Source organism: Moschus berezovskii, chromosome 17 (assembly GCF_049115385.1).
Source record: "Moschus berezovskii isolate FMDL1 chromosome 17, NW_MosBer_1.0, whole genome shotgun sequence".
Taxonomy (NCBI): domain Eukaryota; kingdom Metazoa; phylum Chordata; class Mammalia; order Artiodactyla; family Moschidae; genus Moschus; species Moschus berezovskii.
Genome location: NC_142476.1, coordinates 73,003,048 through 73,024,381, shown reverse-complemented (window position 1 = coordinate 73,024,381; position 21,334 = coordinate 73,003,048). Strand labels below are relative to the sequence as shown.

At 36.3% G+C, this 21,334-nt stretch overlaps 1 protein-coding gene across 1 annotated transcript in view; it reads right to left on the bottom strand.

Annotated features, from left to right (window-relative positions):
• USH2A (usherin) overlaps positions 1-21,334 on the bottom strand; it is a 969,245-nt gene that overhangs the window by 769,954 nt on the left and 177,957 nt on the right. The window contains exons 11-12 of the mRNA XM_055419911.2: positions 5,268-5,463; positions 1,194-1,835 (exon numbers count right to left, since the gene is read on the bottom strand). Of these exons, the coding sequence (XP_055275886.2) occupies positions 1,194-1,835; positions 5,268-5,463 (838 nt within the window). The remainder of the gene's footprint in view (positions 1-1,193; positions 1,836-5,267; positions 5,464-21,334) is intronic.

Genomic DNA, 21,334 nt, shown 5'->3' with positions numbered 1-21,334 from the left:
ATTAATTTAATGGCTTTTAAAAATAATTCTACAGAGTATTGAGTAGAGTTCCCTGTGCTATAAAATAGGTCCTCATTAGTTATCTATTTTATATATAGGAGTGTGCATATGCCAATCTTGATCTCCCAATTTATCCTCCCCCTTACTCACTGGGTAACCATAGGTTTGTTTTCTACATCTGTGGGAAAAGAATCTAAAAAAGAATGGAGATATACATATAACTGATTTACTTGCTGTACAGCATAAACTAACACCACACTGTAAATCAAGATTTTTTGACGTTTAATCACTAAATCGTGTCAGACTCTTTTGCGACCTCATAGACGGTACTCTTCCAGGCTCCTTCTTCCATGGGATTTCCCCGGCAAGAATACTAGAGTAGGTTGCACTTCTTTCTCCAAGGGATCTTCCTGATCCAGTGATCAAACCCATGTCTCCTACATTGGCATGCAGGTTCTTTACCACTGAGCCACCAGAAAAGCCAAAAAATTTTTTTAAAAATTAAAATTTAAATCAAAGTGGAAGTCGTTCAGTCATGTCTGACTCTCTGCAACCCCGTGGACTATCCAGTCCATGGACTTCTCCAGGCAAGAATACTGGAGTGGGTAGCCATTCCCATCTCCAGGGGATCTTCCCAATCCAGGGATCGAACCCAGATCTCCCACACTGCAGGCAGATTCTTTACCAGTGAGTCACCAGGGAAAATGTAAATAAAGCCTTAAATTTTTTAAAAAGTAATTTTAGATGTTTCTATACGATGCCAAGACACATAGCTCATTCAATAAAAATACTTATTGAGCATTTATTGAGAAAGTTCATCATCTGAATATCTAGCATTGTACAGATAATCAACTCAAGTTTTCTTTGTCTGGAATATAAAATATATTCTTGCTTTTCTTAGCATTTAATTAGTTGCTAAAAGGGGATTTAATTCAAGTTGAGAAATGAAATAAAAGTCTCAATTATTAAGTGTCTGAATGTGGCATTTATCTAAATGGTCACCCCAATATAGAAACACAAATATGCCACATAATCTTTAATAGACCAAATAGTTATTAGATAACAATATAAATGCAACACTGGTATTGGAGATTATTTTTTTCAAAGTCCTAACCGAGAAGCAATGAGGAATCACCTGATGCAGAATAAAAAGTAATCCGTCTTGTACTGAAAATGTAACAGATTTCTCTTACCTGGTTGACACTGATTGCACCTTCTTCCTTGACGATTAGGCAAACATGGGCACTGGCCACTGAGAGGGTCACAAATGGTCCCAGGTAATGTCCCCAGGGCGTCACACTCACACATCTGGCAGCCTTGAAAACTGCCAACGGTCAGATGGTACCTGTGAGGCTCACACTGATTACAGTGAAGACCTGTTACTCCTAATTTGCAGGGACACTGTCCTGTCGATTTGTCACACAGCAGAGAGCCATTTACGGTCCCAGTCCTATCGCAGTTACAAGGCAGACAGAGGAAAGAATGGTTTTGCTGCTGGTAAAAGTACCCCTCCACACACTCACTGCAGCGTCTTCCCCCAACATTGGACTTGCAGACGCACTGTCCTGTCCAAGCATCACAGACTGTCCCAGACCGGGACCCCGCCACATCACAGTCACAGGCCTTACAACCAGCGGCATCCAGTCCATAAAAGTGTTCTCTGCAGGTGTCACACTGAAGACCTTTGGCTTCCTTTTTGCACTCACACTGCCCAGAAAGAGGATTGCAGAGTCTGTTCACTGAGCCATTGAGGTTACACTGGCAGGGCTCACATCCATCGTCATTAAAACTTTGGAGAAATTTAAACCCAAAATTGCAGTGATCACATCTGAGCCCTAAAGAGAAAAATGTTTAAAAAGGTAAGAGATGTGAAAACAACTCCATTCAAGTTTTCAAGATAGTTGAAGTGAAAACAATGCTGTTACAGACATTTAATACAGACACAATAAAACGTTGAGTGTTTTTTTCACAAGTAATGCCAAAGAGGGCTGATAGTATAGTCAAAATATGATGGAAATATTTAATTTGGTACCCACATACCACATTAATTTTTGCAATGTGCTTTATAAGATTTTATTTATTTATTAATGCAAAGAAAAATTCTTAATCCAAATGTTGCTTCTGTTACACATACTAGAACTCTTTTCCTATAACGAACATCAGAGCTATTATTTTGAAATTATTTAACTGTATTAAAACCATCATTCTTATTTTATATTAACAAAGTATGTTCATTTAAAAGTCGAGAGTGAAATACATTTTCAAAGCCATACAGAAGAATTATGCATTACTGCATAAGTTATTTTCCTAGAAATCAGAATCCATTCAAAATGTTTAACAAATGTTAACCTGATAGCTATTTTGTTGAAACAGTACACATCTTACTTCTGAATATCACACATTTAAATAATTAATATAAATAAAAGTTATCCAGCGAAATTTTATTTCAATGCTTTTATACACTCCTATATTTTATCATTTTCAATTAGTATAAATTATGCTCTCCTTGGCTCATAAAGCAATCACATTACTTGTCATATTGTGTGATTCAGAACTTAACTCTTTAAACTCTAAGTAAATTCTGCTGTTTGTATTACTTCTACTTAAAGGAGTACATACATACATATATTTCATAAACAGAGAAAAATGTTTTATCACCTATACTTAAATCTGACAACCTTGTTGAGTTTCAAAAAAGAGTACTACAAGGCAAAGGAATAAAAAATATTCTTGAGTAGTAAATGTTGAGATGCAAAATGCTTTCTTTAGCTAGTTTTCACATATGCATGAATTTAAATAACTGACTATGTGAGGCTGAATCAATTGAAACATTTCAAGCTATAACAACATTAAACAATTAGTCTTAAAATAACAGTCAAAAACAGTCAGGAGCCCATATTCAGAAAAGCATTTCCTAAACCAGAAGGAAATGCATAATATATAAGTATATATATGGATAAAAATTCAAGAACCCCAATGGAAAGCAAATTCTTTAACAATGATGAATGACTCACCTAAGGCATATCATTTAATTTCAATAAGGAAAATAAAAAAGGACCACTATTGCTGCAAATTTTAAAAATAACTGTATTGTTAACAAGAATTATGACTCATTTTGAACTATTAAAATTGGTCTACATGGATTCATATCATATCAGTTTCAAAAATATGCGCAGTGCTTATTTGAATATGCCATACATATTCCTGACAGGTAATCTATTCCTAACGATACTCAGGAAGGCCTACAGGGCATCACATTCAGTGTTAACAAGTACAGGCGAGTTAGCACACTTGGCATTTAATTCACATTCTTCTCCCTTTTTATTCTAGATGAATGACCTACTTTAATAAAATTATTGGTGCTAATGTATTTTACTGGTGATAGAATCATTAGTAAGATTTAACAGTTTTGTGAAAATCTAACAGTTTGCTTTCTGAAGCACATACAACATACACTTGTATTTTCTGTTGTTTTCTTAATCATAAGAACAAGGTAAAATTGAATACAGTTACTTCTAGTCCCATTAGGAAAAGAAACATATAGACATATCAGTTTACATTTTTATTTAAAAAAATGCATATGCAGAAGTAACTCTAGAGTTAATAATATCAAACTGATGATTTCATCTTCAAAAATAAGTATTTATATTTTCCTGCAGAAAACTACCAAGATCATCCAATAATACAGGTAAATGACAGCAAGTTTGTAATAAATTCCAAGTAATGTGTGATGTTTTTCTTCCTTAAGCTCTGGAAACTATCACAGGAAAGATTTTACTGATACAGAGATGTAACCATTTGATTGTCCCGAAAGGTCTCTCTTTAAATTTTGTTTTCACATATTGAATTTAAAATATATCTTACATCAAAGAACACAGGATTCTATATAGATTGAACACGAAAAATTTCATTCACTATCACAGATAGCACTTATACAAAAGCATGCTTCTATTTATAAGTTACTCCTTTTTTTCCTGAATAGTTTTTGTATGCTTGAAATGCATATAAGGGCAAGTTATGATAAAGATTCTGATTTAATCTTTCTTTAAACCAGAGAAATCTTGTATAATATAAAGCAGGCCCATATTCTTTTGTATTAAATTAAAATGCTTGTCTAGCTGTATTGTACAAAATGACAAATGTATACTCACATATATAAAAGGTAAAGAATTTGCTTTAGTGTTATATCATAGAAATGAAAATGTTACTCCAAATGATATGCTCACATGTTTGCATATATGCATGTTCGCAGGCATGTGTGTGTTTGTGTGTCTGCCAGGAATGTTTTTATTATCATAAGGTTCAGGTCAGTGTAAGAAAAACCATGGAAGACTTGGGTGTCTTGAATGACAATAGAAAGGTAAAGGTCTTTTTTAAACTTCCTATACAAACCAAGACATGTTCAGTTACAATATAAGACTTACTTTATCAGGAAACTTTCCTCTCATAATATTCTCATATATCAAAATTTCAAAGTGCATTATGTACATAGTGCATTTCGGGCACTTGATAAATTTTGTCCTTATGTGGCTGTGGTTCCCCTCAAAAATGTTGGATGTAATAAATTGCTATAATCAAATCTAATTTCTGAAAAATACCTGTGGGAGTAACAAACAAAAAAGCACGTCTTGTATAAAAAAAATGATAAATAACACCAAAGGTAGCTGTTTATTATAATCAGCTTGGTGCTGAATTACAAAATTAAAATTATGTGGCCCTTTATAACTAACCCTAGCAATATACATGATCTGTGGAATTATGTTGACTTATTTTGCATTTCATAGGAACAGTTCAAAGAAATATAATAGAAAAAAATGGAAAGATTTATCACAAAGGACCCTGTAGCACAGAACATTTTGAAAAAAATCCATTTATTTTAGTCTATTAAGAAAACTAGCATGGAAATGATTTGCTTAGAACTCATTAAGTGTAAAACATTTTGAAAAGTGCTAATTCTCTAAAAGAAACATCTATGAAGTAAGCAAATTATATTTTTCTATGACTTATTAGTATGGGACCATGTGAACTATTGCATTTATGGAATAAAGAAACTTCTAAAGGATTGATTAAACTAAGCTTCAAGCTGTAGTTTGAGAGAATTATTAATTTAGTCATTTTTAGACAGTTAATTTCATCCAAATTGTTTTTTTTTTCCCCAGCCTGCCTTGAGCAAGGAAATTTGCTTTACTCTTTAGCGAAGAAATCAAATAGAGGATTTTATTCCAGATGGTAATAGAGATGTGACCGCAAACTTCTGCATTACATACCAATAACATTTGCTTTGCACTTGCACTGGCCTGAATTTGGGTGACAGGTAATATCTCCATCCACTGTCCCAGAGGTATTACAGTTGCACGGACTGCAGCCATCAGGATCCCACTCCTGGAGGTTGTAGAATCCGTTCTGGCACTGATTGCACTGTCTGCCAGACACATGTCTCTTACAATTACACTGCCCTCCGATCTAGAGAAGATACAACATTTTGTAGAATGATGAACGTATCTATTTTTAGATAATTTGCTCATTAGGTACAAGACAGGGAGGGCAGAGAGGAAAAAACTTTAAATGTGAAATAGACAAGAGGGTAATAAGGTATTTCTCTTTCTGACACAGAAACATGGGAGAGCTTCAGCAGGGTGAATATATAGAACTGAATGAAAATAAACCCACAGAAGTCAGTAGTATATGACTAAAAGGGAAATGGAATTAAGCCTTCAGCACCATATGAAGAAATCAAAATATAGTCATGGGGAGACTGAAAATAGAAATGGGCCAGTAGTTAAGTTAGTCTTTTACCCATACCTTTTTCATTCCTCTCATTTACTCCTTGATCCAGACTTGTTCTGTGCATGTCGATGCTTCAACTAAGAATCTTTCTATAATATCATCCCACCAAAGTTTTAACAATGTTTAAAATAAAGTTCATAAGAGCATCCATTTATGCCTACTGATAATGATCCTAACAATGTTTTTCTGGCACAACTCCATTCAGGAATATTTCAACATATTTATGATTCATTTACATTATGATTTAACCATTTTGAGTAAATTTAACTGATTTACATTGTGGTAAAAATACTAAAAAGTTACTTGTTTTAGAGCTGTCAACTAAAACATTATCTGATAGAAGGAATACTTTTCCTCTTTGAGCTATTGTTTGAGAATGAAAATACATAGACTATAAAATAAAATGCTCATCTACTATCTGCACAGGTAATGCAATGTCAGTTAAAGAAAGAGCTAAAACCTTTCACAAGGGAATATACACATACAAAATGTGAAATAAGTATGAAGATTTCAATAACAACTTAGGACTTTCATGAGAGATGTGAATACAGACATCAAGTCTCTTATGAAACCACTGGCATCTCCTGGTGACTCCCTTCAACTCGGACTGAATCAGCTTGCCACCTTTGCATGCAAGGTTAGCACACAAGGAGGTAAACTACTTGTGGAAAGACATGGTAAATTTTAAAGGCAGATTTACCTTTAAAATCTTGGGATATCCAAATATATCACATGAGATTAGGATTCAGTAACAAAGTTAACAGAGAAGAGGTTTTATACTAAACAATTTTAAAGGATCTATCACTGCCTAATTTTTCATCTAGGAAATAGGAACTCACTGGAATCATTATTTAAGGATAAGATAATTGACACAAACTGTATAACACTCTGAAACACAAAGGTTTATACATGTACTATATAAAGCTATAGAAAATAATGAAAAACAGTATCAAAGACATGTATAGGTCAGAAAGATATGCAAGGAAATTAACTTGCCCCCTTGTGCCTGACTGTCTATCCCAACCCCACTTTTACCAGACCCATGGAATCCAGATTATTACTCAAAACAGGGCTTTGATTTGGTCTACAAAATTATTGTTGTTGTTTAGCTGCTCAGTCATGTCTGAGTTTTTGCAACCACATGGACTGCAGCACACCAGGCTACCCTGTCCTTCACCATCTCCCAGAGCTATTTCAAACCCATGTCCATCAAGTCGGTGATACTATCTAACCATCTCATCCTCTGTTGTCCCCCTCTTCTCCTGCCTTATATCTTTCCCAGCATCAGGGTCTTTTCCAATGAGTCAGCTCTTCACATCAGGTGGCCAAAGTATTGGAGCTTTAGCTGCAGCATCATTTCTTCCAATGAATATTCAGGGTTGATTTCCTTTAGGATTGACTAGTTTGAACTCCTTGCAGTCCAAAGGACACTAGAGTCTTATCCAACACCACAGTTCAAAAGCATCAATTCTTCAGTGCTCAGCTTTCTTTATGGTCTAACTCTCACATCCATACATGGCTACTGGAAAAACCATAGCTTTGACTATATGAATCTTTGTCAGCAAAGTAATGTCTCTGCTTTTTAATACATTGCCTAGGTTTGTCACAGATTTTCTTCTAAGGGGCAAGCATCTTTTAATCTCGTGGCTGCAGTCACCATCTGCAGTGATTTTGCAGCCCAAGAAAATAAATGTGTTTCCATTGATTCCTGATCTATTTGCCATAAAGTGATGGGACCAGATGCCATGATCTTCATTTATTGAAAGTTGAGGTTTAAGCCAGATTTTCTCTCTCCTCTTTCACCTTCATCAAGAGGCTCTTTAGTTCCTCTTCACTTTCTGCCATAAGGGTGGTGTCATCTGCATATCTGAGGTTATTGATATCTCTTCTGGCAATCTTGATTCCAGCTTGTGCTTTATCCAGCCTGGCATTTCCCATGATGTACTCTGTATATAAATCAAATAAGCAGGGTAATGATACACAGCCTTGACGTACTCCTTTCCCAAATTGGAACCAGTCCATTTTCCATGTCCAGTTCTAACTGTTGCTTCTTGACCTGAATACAGGTTTCTCAGGAGGCAGGTAAGGTGGTCTGGGATTCCCATCTCTTGAAGAATTTTCCACAGTTTGCTGTGGTCCACACAGTCAAAGGCTTCAGTGCAGTTAATGAAGCAGAAGTAGGTGCTTTTCTGGAATTATCTTGCTTTTTCTATGACACAACAGTTGTTGGCAATTTGATCTCTGGTTCCTCTACCTTTTCTAAATCCAACTTGAACATCTGGAAGTTCTCACTTCACATACTGCTGAAGCCTAGCTTGAAGAATTTTGAGCATTACCTTTTTAGCATATGAAATGAGAGCAATTGTGCAGTAACTTGAACATTCTTTGGCATTGCCCTTCTTTGGGATTAGAATGAAAACTGACCTTTTCAAGTCCTGTGGCCACTGCTGAGTTTCCCAAATTTGCTGGCATATCGAGTGCAGCACTTTCACAGCATCATCTTTTAGGATTTGAATTACCACAGCTGGAACTCCATCATCTCCACTAGCTTTGCTCGTACTGATGCTTCCTAAGGCCCACTTGATTTCCTACTCCAGGATGTCTGTCTCTAGGTGAGTAATCACACCATCATGGTCATCTGGGTCATGAAGATCTTTTTTGTATAGTTCTTCTGTGTACTCTTTCCACCTCTTCCAAACATCTTCTGCTTCTCTTAGGTCTATACTGTTTCTGTTCTTTACTGTGCCCATCTTTGTATGAAATGCTCTTTTGGTATCTAATTTTCTTGAAGAGATCTCTATCTTTCCCATTCTATTGTTTTCCTCTATCTCTTTGCACTGATCACTGAGGAAGGCTTTCTTACCTCTCCTTGCTAATCTTTGGAACTCTGCATTCAGATGGGTATACCTTTCCTTTTCTCCTTTACTTTCACTTCTCTTTTGTTCTCAGCTATTTGTAAGGCCTCCTCAGACAACTATTTTGCCTTTTTTCATTTCTTTTTCTTGGGGATGGCTTTGATCACTGCCCTTCTGTACAATATCACAAACCTCTGTCCATAGTTCTTCACGCACTCTATCAGATCTAATCCCTTAAATCTATTTGTCATTTTTACTGTCTAGAAATCAAATAAATGATTTTATTTAGGTCATATCTGAATGGCCTGGTGGTTTTTCCTACTTTCCTCAATATATCTGACTTTTGCAATAAGGAGTTCATGATCTGAGCCACAGTCAACTTCCAGTCTTGTTTTTGCTGACTATATAGAGCTTCTCCATTTTCAGCTGCAAATAATACAATCAATTTGATTTCAGTATTGACCATTTGGTGATGTCCACGTGTATACAACACAAGTTGTATCTTGTGTTGTTGGAAGAGGCCACAAAAATAAGCAGCATTACTGGCAGGTGTGAGTTACTATACCATTGGGCCTTCCAATGGTATAGTGGTAAAGAATCTGCTTTCCAATGCTCAAGGCACAGGTTTGATCCCTGGGTTGGAAAGATCCCCTGAAGAAGTAAGTGGCAACCCACTGCAGGATTCTTGCCTAGGAAATCTTATGGGCAGAGAAACCTGGTGTGCTACAGTCCATGAGGTCCCAAAAGGGTTGGACATGACCTAGTAACTAAACAACATTGTGCTCATGCTCAGTCATGTCCAACTCTTTGTACTCCTATGGACTGTAGCCCACCAGGCTTCTCTGTCCATAGGGTTTTCCCTATGGAAAATACTGAGGCAAGAACAGTGAGTAGGCTGCCATTCCTCCTCAAGGAGATCTTCCTGACCCAGGAATCAAACCTGTGTCTCCTGGTCTCCTGTGTCTTCACTACAGGTGGATTCTTTACTGCTGAAACATTGGGAAGCCCCAGCCACTAAACAACAGATGAATTACACATAGCCATGAAAATTTAACAGATCTTTGATTATATCCTTATAACACTTCAAGTTCAATACCATTTAATAAATTCTTTATTTTCTGGTTCTGGTTTCATATATATTAGTCTTGTTCTCCAGATTTCAAGCACCTTCAGAAACTAGACATATCTTGTCTTTCTGTTAAAGAATAACCTTGTGTATTCCCCATGGGTAAAGAGTACTCTTTACAAAAATCTAGAACAAAAATGAGTGGAAAAGGTAAAGATAAATAAAAGTGTATTCTGTGCTAAAACTTTTCTTCTCTGTATCTTGCTATATTCTTACTTAAATGTAAGACATGTATCATCTGGAGCTTCCTTACCTCTTAAAATTTAGGTAAGACTGCCTGGAACCTTCATTCCATTTTTGTTGAAGGACAAATATGCTTCTTAAGTTTAAAAAAATTCTATGCATACTGACATTCTTATGGTCACCCTGCCCCTAAATTTCTGCTTCTTCCATTTGGGAATCTTCTTGCCACCTAAGAGGTCTGCCCTATATCTTTCTAGACATGAAACTTGACTAATGCATCAATTTCAGAATAGGAACTCTTATTCTAAAAAAGTAATATATCTTAGCAAAGATTTGGAGTGAAAGAAGAGTGAGAACTCTACTTTTCAATTTGTAGTATCTATTTAGTTTTCCTACTACTAGACATCTTCAAAAGGTTCTGCAATTCAGTCAGTTACCATTTCTGTGTCTTGTCTCTCCCTACTCCTCACCCTCCCCTATTGCACGACTACTTTTCCTCTCTACACCTAACTCTCAATCATCTTTTACATACATCATCTAAAAAAATGTTCAGTACTGCCTTGATTAGTGAAACACCTTAGTCTTATGAAGGTATTTTTTCAACAAACATCAGATATCTCCAAGAGATATTTCTCCATGAGAAACCTGGCTGCAAATAACACAACTTTACTCTCATTTCATTAACACATGTAGTCTATAACTTCTCTATACAATCCATACCTTAAAAGGTGGTTTAAAAGCAAGTCATAAAATGCTTTACAGATTATAAATGAGCTCACTGTAATCAGTTTCTCAAAATTTACCTGAAAATACAAGTTTACTTCTGTGCTAGTCACTGTAGATTTCTTTCATTTTATGTGAGGGAATATAAATCTATCCACACTCTAATACCAATTCCTGGCCACCAAGAGAGAGAGAAGAGTATGATTCCTTCCCTTTAAAACTACACTTTCAAAAAGTCAGATACAACACTTTTCTGCTTCCATGCACTTTGATAGAGTATTTTTAACATTTACCCTAAGTTGACGTATTAATTGGCCAGTAGTAAGTCAGCAAACAGAATGCAAGCAGAAGCTTGAAATGCTTGGAGATTTTGAATTGAGTCTCTTGAGATGGGCTTGGAACCCTGAGGCCACTATGTAAACATGCTCAAGCTATCCTGTTGCAGGGTTTGAGAACCTGTGGAGGAGAACATCCTCTCCTATCACCCCCAGTTAACGTTCCACTTGACAACCACTAGCCATGTGAGAGAGACCTTCCTGGATCATCTAACTACCAGCTGACAAGCTAGCTGAACACATCAATAAAAGAGCTCAGGCAAGATCAGTCCAGCCAGTATAGACCACCGCTGAGCCAAACCACAGAATTCTATACTAAGTTGTTTTTGCTGTTTGAAGCCAACATTTTAGAAGCAAAATTAGCAAACAATACCATTGATCAGAACTTAAATTACATTTCTATACCTAACTGCCAGGGAGGCTGAAAAATGTTGTTTATTGTCTATGATCACATGGCCAATTAATATTTAAATTTCTATCAATAATGTGGAATAAAAATAATGAGGTACAACTACTGTCTCACAAATATATGTTCATACTTTAAGCAATAGGAGCTTTCCAGCTCTTTAAGGCTGAAAACACAATCTTGGTTGCATAAGTTTTGGTCTTGCATGCTTTCAGCCACATGAACAATGAGGGAAAAGGAGGCCCCCATGAGCTCAAGTTAGAAACTTGGAAATAATTTTTATTAGCTTCACTTGGGTTATATCTTTTCTTTTCTCAGTTTCTTAAGGTGGAGGTTTTTCTTTAATAATATAGAAAATTTAGAGCTTTTAATATCTTACTCTCTGTGTGTGTGTGTGTGCATGTGTTAGTCACTCAGTAATGTCCAACTCTTTGCAACCCTATGGACTGTAGCCTGTCAGGCTCCTCTGTTCATGGAAATTTCCAGGCAAGAATACTGGAATGGGGTTGCCATGCCTTTCTCCAGCAGATCTTTCCAAACCAGGGATGGAACCTGGGTCTCCTGCATTGCAGACAGATTCTTTACCATCTGAGCCACAAGGGTGGACCAATATTTTATTAACTACTACTGTATCAGTATCCCACAGTTTTGATAAGTTGTGTTTTCAATTTCACTCAATTCAAAATACTTATAATTTCCCTTCTATTTCTTATTGGACCCTTATTTAGTTGTCAAATAATCAAGGATATTTCAGAGAATTCCTTATTATTGATTTCCTATTTTATTTAATAATTTCAGTCAGATAACATACTTTAAATGACTTGCATTATTTTAAATGTATTGAGACTTGTTTTATGGACCAGAATTTGACCCATTTTGAGAGATGCTTTGTGTAGATTAGAAAAATATGTATATTTTTCTGTTGTTGACTTGAGTGTTCTATAAATGTCAATTACTTCAAGTTGGTTGATCGTGCTTAGCTTTTCTGTCAATTTGTTCTATTAATTACTAAAAAAAGGGTATTGAAATTTTTACCTTTAATCATGGAGTTTTATATTTCTCCTTTCATTTCTGTCAATTTTTTTTACTTGTACAGTTGCACAAACTCAGTTGTTTGGTGCATAAATATGCCGTGGTTGAGAATTCTAAGAGCTCTACATAGCAAGTATTTAGAATTCCAAATCCCTTTTTAAACCTACATAGTCAGGCACACTCATATTCCATCATGACATCAGTCTTATTGCCGAAAAAACTAAGTTAACCAGCTCAATTATATTAGACCATCAACAGCTGGGGAATGGATGAGGTACAAGGCAGAAACTGAAGGATTAAGTGAAGGTGTATATACTAAGATTAAGTTCAAGTGTATGTATACCTTCACCCCTTGCCACAATTCTCTTCCTCCTACACCGTTTCTAGAAAGCCACAAGCCAGACTTATTTTCTATAAAGAGGAAACTGGAAGAGAAAAGTTATAGATATAAGATCTCTAGACTGATTCCTGGGACTCTGACCCCTACAAAGCTCAGTTGCAGCTTGCACACACAAGAGTAAAGTATGTTTAGAAGCCTTCCATGAGTTTATTATAGAATTAAGAAGCCTTTAACCAGTTTATTAAACAGAGCAGGCAGGAAAATTTCCAACATGAGAAACCAGGACAAGAAAAAGGAGAATAAATAATAATTTATAAGAGAAGAAAGGAATGCAGAGAACAGAAATATAAGCAACCAACCAATAATGAATAAAACACCACTGTAGCTGTTATCTCCAGAAAGTTATGATAAATGTTGTATTCATTCAAAAATATAGAACAGAATAAACCTAGGAAACAACTATTGAATATTGAAAAACAGGCAAAAATAAACACCTCAAGCAAAAGACTGTAACAAAAAGTTGAAAGAGAATAATAACAGAGAGAGAAAAAATGAAGTGAAATATAGAATTTCCAGAAGGAGGAAAAACTTAGGGAGAAAATTATCAAAGCATTAATAAAAAATAAACATTTTCTTTACATGAAGCCATAGTTTAAAATGTTTACCATGTGCTAGAAAAAGTAGTGCGGAAAAAAAGAAATGACATCAAGGTAATAACTCATGAAGCAAAGACTAGGAATCTAATAAAAAAATTTCTAGAGACAAACAAGTCATATAAAACAGAAATACAGAATATCACTGAAAAGTTCTGCAATATTATTGTAAGCCAGAAAACTACATCATACCTTCCAAGTAATTTATAAAATTTTCAAATTATTAAAACAATATGCTCTGAATTATGGGTAAAATTATTTCAAATAATTGGAAGCAATACCTTCTAAATGTAACTCCCACTCCTTTGGGAAATGCATGACTCTTAATTTCACAGGAGAAGAAACTGAATCTTAAATCAAGTTATTTATTGAGGGACAGACAGCTAGCTATACATATCCATGCTCATAACCATGGTGCTAAGTTCACTCAGCTTGTGATAAACTACAAATCCAATAGCAGCAATGGGAAGAGTGCTAGAACCAAAGAAGGTCATGGTAATGGCCATTACATGAGTTGGCTCCATGGTGGAAGAATAGGCAAGCAGTCCATTTACTAATTCATGAATTTCTCTGAATAGTACTGTTTTCTAACAGCTGCTGTATACTACCCAGTGACCATACTCAGGAGTCCCTATTCTGAATCATACTGCAAAAGTCTGCTATCCCAGGTCCTAAAGTAGTGTTGGGTACACACAGTCAACTGTGTGACAATTGAAACAATGAATTTGGCAGGAAGATACGTGACAATAAGAAAGAGTAAGACTCTGCAACCATTATCCTAGTCCCAACTTCTTAGTCATCCTCTACATTAAGAGATGGAATTCTATCAGCGTGATTTGAGGCACAAATAATCCATACATGATTTTTTGTGTGTGTGTGAAAATAGCACTTAGAGAAAATATAAAGTGTGAGTCAAAAATTAATAATTTAGGAGAGCACAGTCAATATATATCAGAGGTTCTCTATGTAATTAGACATTATATTTTAATAAATTCAAAGCAACACTTTTAAAACAGAAGAAATATCTGTCTTCTTAAGCACTTATTTGGCTTATGGTAGAGAAAAATCTAATGCTCTATAGATTATATCTTTTTACAGAACTCACTAAAAGCCAAGGAGGTAACGTGGATGTTGCCAAACAAAGTAAGAATTTGAAAAGCAAACTCAAAAGTTTAAGCACAGAAAGTCTGCACAGGAAATTAAATTAGATTTTCAGGGTTTTGTTTGAAAAGAAAAATGAGGGCAAAAAAAACCCTTTTAATTAATGAGCACAATTTTTAGGAACATTCATGTCCTTTATAGCAATGACTACAGATTTTTTAATAGAAATTCTTTAACTCCTGTTTTTCCTCATTCAAGAACTCGTTCATTCATGCTGTTATCAATAAATGTCTGATCACATACAACCATACGGTATGTATCTTGTGAGTTTCATGAGGTCATATCATGCAAGCAGTACCTCTCAGTTTCTGCCACTCCTTCCCTCAGAATTGCCAGCATTACTCAGAAATTGTATGCAAAGTGATACACCAATTGACCTCCAAGTACTATCAATTCTAAGCAATGCTTATAATACACTGCCTCTCTCTGCTGGGATAAATTGCCAACAAAGGTCTGTATAGTCAAAGCTATGGTTTTTCCAGTAGTCATGTATGGATGTGAGAGTTGGACCATAAAGACGGCTGAGCAACCAAAGAAATGATGCTTTCATACTATGGTGTTGGAGAAGACTCTTGAGAGTCCCTTGGACAGCAAGGAGATCAAAGCAGTCAGTCCTAAAGGAAATTAACCCTGAATATTCATTGAAAGGACTGGTGCTGAAGCTGAATCTCTGATACTCTGGCCATCTGATGCGAAGAGCCAACTCATGGGAAAAGACCCTGATGCTGGGAAAGATTGAAGGGAGGAGAAGGGGACAACAGAGGATGAGACAGTTGGGTGGCATCACCGACTCAATAGATAGGAGTTTGAGCAAACTCTGGGAGATGGTGAAGGACAAGGAAGCATGGCGTGCTGCAGTCTATGGGGCCACAAGAGTCAGACAAGACGTAGGGACCGAACAACAACAACATCTCCATTTGGTACACCACTGTGTCACTTCCTTGCACTCAGTAGCTCCCTATTGCCTACCTAACAAAGTCCAAACTCCACTATGTGACCTCAGTATGTCTCTTTAGTGTCATGTAACATTATTACCCTACCTCAGTGATGGCCTCAGAGTTTCCACTAGAAGGGCTGGATGGCAGCAATCTGGATGGAACTGTTGCCTGGGAACTGTTTTGTAGCTACATTTGCTTTGAAAACACAATTCTCCTTTAAGTTATTAACCATTTTAATGACTTTGTGGAGAACAATGGTTGGAAGAGAAAATGATCATATGGAGGTGAGGGAACTGATATCTGTCAAGCAATGTCTTCTGTCCACTGCCCATACAGTATTACATTTTCTGTCCATAACAATAGCTTTACCTCTTTTATGACATTCATGATTTTTTTTCTCATCTTGCACTACTTTCAACCTCTATTACAATTTTGAACAGAAATAATAATAACATGTGTGGATCCTTGTTTTGTTCCTGATATTACAGGGGAAATGTTTATTGTTAAGTATGATGTTAAGTTTCTTTGCAGATACCTTATCCAGAGTAAGTTTTCTTCTATTTCTAGTATGTAGAGCATATTTATCATAAACAGGTCTTAAATTTTTTCAAATGTTTTTCAAGATTTATCAAGATTATTATATGAGATTCATGTTGTTTATTGCATTAATTGATTCTTAAATGTGAAACTCACCTTGCATTCTTGGACCGAATGTAGATCAGTCAAGAAGAATCCCCTTTATTATCAGTTCAGTTCACTTCAGTCGCTCAGTCGTGTCCGACTCTCCGCGACCCCATGAATCACAGCACGCCAGGCCTCCCTGTCCATCACCAACTCCCGGAGTTCACTCAAACTCATGTCCACAGAGTCGGTGATGCCATCCAGCCATCTCATTCTCCGTCGTCCCCTTCTCCTCCCGCCCCCAACCTTTCCCAGCATCAGAGTCTTTTCCAGTGAGTCAACTCGTTGCATGAGGTGGCCAAAGTATTGCAGTTTCAGCTTTAGCATCAGTCCTTCCAATGAACACCCAGGATTGAGCTCCTTTAGAATGGACTGGTTGGATCTCCTTGCAGTCCAAGGGACTCTCAAGAGTCTTCTCCAACACCACAGTTCAAAAGCATCAATTCTTCGGCGATCAGCTTTCTTCACAGTCCAACTCTCACATCCATACATGACCAAGGGAAAAACCATAGCCTTGACTAGACGCACCTTTCATTCCAATCCCAAAGAAAGGCAATGCCAAAGAATGCTCAAACTACACAATTGCACTCATCTGACACGCTAGTAAAGTCATGCTCAAAATTCTCCAAGCCAGGCTTCAGCAATATGTGAACCATGAACTTCCAGATGTTCAAGCAGGTTTTAGAAAAGGCAGAGGCACCAGAGATCAAATTGCCAACATCCGCTGGATCATGGAGAAAGCAAGAGAGTTCCAGAAAAACATCTATTTCTGCTTCATTGACTATGCCAAAGCCTTTGACTGTGTGGATCACAATAGACTGTGGAACATTCTGAAAGAGATGGGAATACCAGACCACCTGACCTGCCTCTTGAGAAACCTGTATGCAGATCAGGGAGCAACAGTTAGAATTGTACATGGAACAACAGACTGGTTCCAAATAGGAAAAGGAGTACATCAAGGCTGTATATTGTCACCTTGCTTATTTAACTTCTACGCAGAGTACATCATGAGGAACGCTGGGCTGGAAGAAGCACAAGCTGGCATCAAGATTGCTGGGAGAAATATCAATAACCTCAGATATGCATATGATACTACCTTTATGGCAGAAAGTGAAGAGGAACTAAAAAGCCTCTTAATGAAAAAAGCCCCTTTATTATACATTTCAGAATTTAACTTGTTAAAATATTGTTAAGATATTTTAGATCTATGTATATATGGAATATCTGACCTGTTTGAATGGACTTGTTTTTAAATGTTTTGTCATGTTATGGGATTAAGGTTAAGTAGCCCTTACAAAATGGTTTGAAAAGTACACATTCTTCCTCAGTTTCTTAAAAGAACTTACGTAGGACTTATATGATTTATTCTTTTACATTATCAGAGAACTCACCAATGAAGACATCTGGGCCTGGAATTTTCCTTGATGAAAGAAAACTGAAGTTTGATTATAAATTCAATCTCTTTAATTTGTAGGAATGTATGAAGGCTTTCTATCTTTTCTTATGTTGCTGCTGCTAAGTCGCTTCCGTCGTGTCCAACTCTGTGTGACCCCATAGACGGCAGCCCACCAGGCTCCAGCGTCCCTGGGATTCTCCAGGCAAGAACGCTGGAGTGGGTTGCCATTTCCTTCTCCAATGTGTGAAAGTGAAAAGTGAAAGTGAAGTCGCTCAGTCGTGTCCAACTAGTAGCGACCCCATGGACTGCAGCCCACCAGGGTCCTCTGTCCATGGGATTTTCTAGGCAAGAGTACTGGAGTGGCTTGCCATTTCTTATGTTAGGTATGTATTAATGTTCTATTTCTTGTGTTAGTTTTATGATAATTTATTTACTTCATTTAGGGTATCGAATTTATTAGGAGAGAGTTTTTCATAATATTCATTAGGATCTTTCCCTTGTGGCTCAGCCAGTAAGAAGTCTGCCTGCAATGCAGGAGACCCAGGTTCAATCCCTGGGTTGGGAAGATCCCCTGGAGAAGGAAATGGCAACCCACTCCAGTATTCTTACCTGGAAAATCCCATGGACAGAGAAGCCTGACAGGCTACCGTTCATGGGGTCGCAAAGAGTTGGATATGACTGAGCAACTTCACTTCAGTTCTTCTTCATTAAATGGATCCTATATAGGTGTTTGTAGAATATGCTGCAAAGTCCCATTTCTTTATTTCTGATGTTGGCACTTGCATTTTCCCCTTCTTCTACTGATAAGTTTGCCAGTGTTATTAAGCTTTGTGGAAAAAGCACAACTTGAGTTTATTTTCACTATTGCTTATCCAATTTCCGTTACCTAATTTTGTTGTTTACCCCTTTTGCTTTCTTTGTGTTCAGTTTGAAAGTGGAAGGATGGAAAGTCATTGATGGTGAAGTAAGTTGAGAAAAGAGAAAGAGAAGCTGTCGCACAGGAAAGCAGACAAGCAAGCAAGCTCAGGCTTGCATTTCTTCCACATATTCGATATATTGAGTTTAAGTTAGGCAACAAAAGTTAAAAGAGGCTTCAGAACAATGAGCAGCAATGGTTATATGGCCATATAGTTTGTGAATCTCTCCAAATCTCAACATGAAAACACAACTCTAAAGCAAAACCAAAAAAAGTTGTGAATAATATTTGTAACAGCACTAAGTGACCAACTATCCCTAGAAACTCCCAAAGAGAAACAAGTGGGAACAAACCAACAGTCACAAGACCAGTAAGGCATCAGTGTCTATGTGGGAAAAAGCAGATAGAAGTCACAGGGGATTTGACTTTTGAGAGATAGAAAGCTAGTACCCTAAGTGTAAAATGCCACTTTGAGTCACCCAAACTACAAGTGGAAAGGGTATTACTGATCCAAAAAAGGGACGGTGAGAGATCTATAGTGGGAACTGAAGGGACTGGAGCTTCCAGGAACTCTCAAAGCTGATAGAGCAGGGCACACTTCTATGGGCCAGGGCACACTTCCATGGTAAGACCACATGCTAAGGAGACACTGTGGAAGACAGATGGGCAGAACACATAGTTAAAAGAAGAATACATTTGAAGAGAGAAATTCTGAAGTTTTGAGTGCATTTATCATCCGTAATGAAACAAATTCAACCTTTCCAAAGTTTATTCTAATAATAATAAACAATATATTTCACAAAGGTTAAATTTACCAGTTTGAGTGATTTGTTCATTTACTATTACATACATCTTAAATAGTACAGTGCCTAATATATAGGGGCAACTCATAAACATTTGTTTATTGACAGAATGAATTATTTAAAAATAATTGTTACAGCACTGAAATGTGCTCAGAAGCTATTTCAAATACTATAGGAATTATAGAAATTATACTTCCTACTCAGTTTTGGTAGATTTAATAATATCTGGTATAGGATCTTAGAAAATGTTACTCCAAATTTTCCTTCATTCAAATGTAAAAATATGTATATTCATAGTTTTTAAAATATTTGTCTCAGTTAAGGATACATGCCATTTTTATATACTGAAAACTTTTGAATATACAAATCTACATCCAACATATGTTTAATATATTCCAAAGTCCTTTGCCAATGACCAAATAAATCAGACCTATAGAAATAAAAGTCCCTGGAAGGTAAAGCCTAGGAATCTTCATTTTAGAAAATTCTAGTGGCAGTTCTTATGAACACTAAGAGTTAAGAACTAGTTCTTTAAGTATTTGCTACCTGTTTTATCACTGCATTAATTCCTAGGGACTCACTCTTACTCTTTTTCTCTTCTAAGTCAGTCTTGTAGCTCATCAAATTATTGATAAGTCCACCAGTGAATACCAAAGAAGCACAGTCTTTTTGAACTGATTTAATATTAGAGCATTTATATTATTCAACAACTGAATGTAAATTCTGGAAATAAACTGGTTTTAACATTTTTTTAAAAAACTGTTAAAAAATATCTAACCATTTGCAGCTGCTGGTGCTTCTAAGAAAAAAATGTATATATCTCTATTTGTCTATGTATCTATGTATGTTTGTATCTATCTTTGTACAATATATGTATCTATCTTTTTACAATATATTATCTTTGCTAGGAGCTTGCTTAACCCTAAAATGTGGACTTCAAGAATTATTACATTTTTCTAATAGGGACACAATGACTTCTTTCCTTAAGCTTCTGCCTCTCTAGAGAAGAAAAGTCCACCTTAATGTAACAGGCTACCTTTGTGAAGGTACTCATTCCACTTCAAAAATAAATAAATGAATCTGCAGTGGTTTCTGCCACAAATAAATGCCATGAATTGGAGAATGCCAGGTGAATAAGGTACATCATATACTTGTTTCCATTTAAGTGTTTTGTGATACTGCTGTTTATCATCTTGCTCAGCTGTCGAAAATATTCATTTGAGAAGAAAAGCTTCTACACTGGTGTAAGATGTAGATGTCTTTTCTTTTCCATTCTACATGGCCTGTCATTTGTCAGGCTGGTATATTTTTATAACTCCCCTCCCCCTCCAAAAGGCATTTCTGAGAAACTGCTCTCCAAACTTCCCCGCCATAATCTCTCAGGAGAGTGCAAAAAGGTAAAATTCTGAAGCATGCTCAAAGTGTTAGTCGGAACGGAATACATTTTTCTTCTCTATCTTTTAAGTGTTCAAGACAGTGTGTAAAGAGGTTCCCCACATATTGTTGTTCCCAGCAATGGTTACATACTTGAACGGTTTTTTAAGAGAAAGTACTATAATTATAGTCTTTCTAGTTCTCAAAGGGGTATAATTTCATATTGCATCATCCTTTCCCCTTCAGGTTAGGTCTGTTTCGCTCAGAGATTATAAGCTATAACTGGTAAAAGATGCATACAATATGTCACACCATGTAAAATTAGAGCACTTCATAAATGTCATCTGAATGGCACAACTATACAGGGTGGTCTTATTGTAATTTGCTGCAAAATTACTATAGTGGTTATTAAGAGGATGGTGTTTTGACTTCATCAAAATGAAAGATCTCACAGTAGCATAAAAAGATATTTCCAAAATGAAAAAAATGCGTTCTCCATGTGTGGCTATTTTTTTTTCTTTATATAAATAGGCTTTAGGAAAGTTAACTCATTTGATTTCATAATCTTTTTGTTTTATTTCAGTAAAAGTGATCAAAGCTTCTGTGCACTTACACAATAGAATGT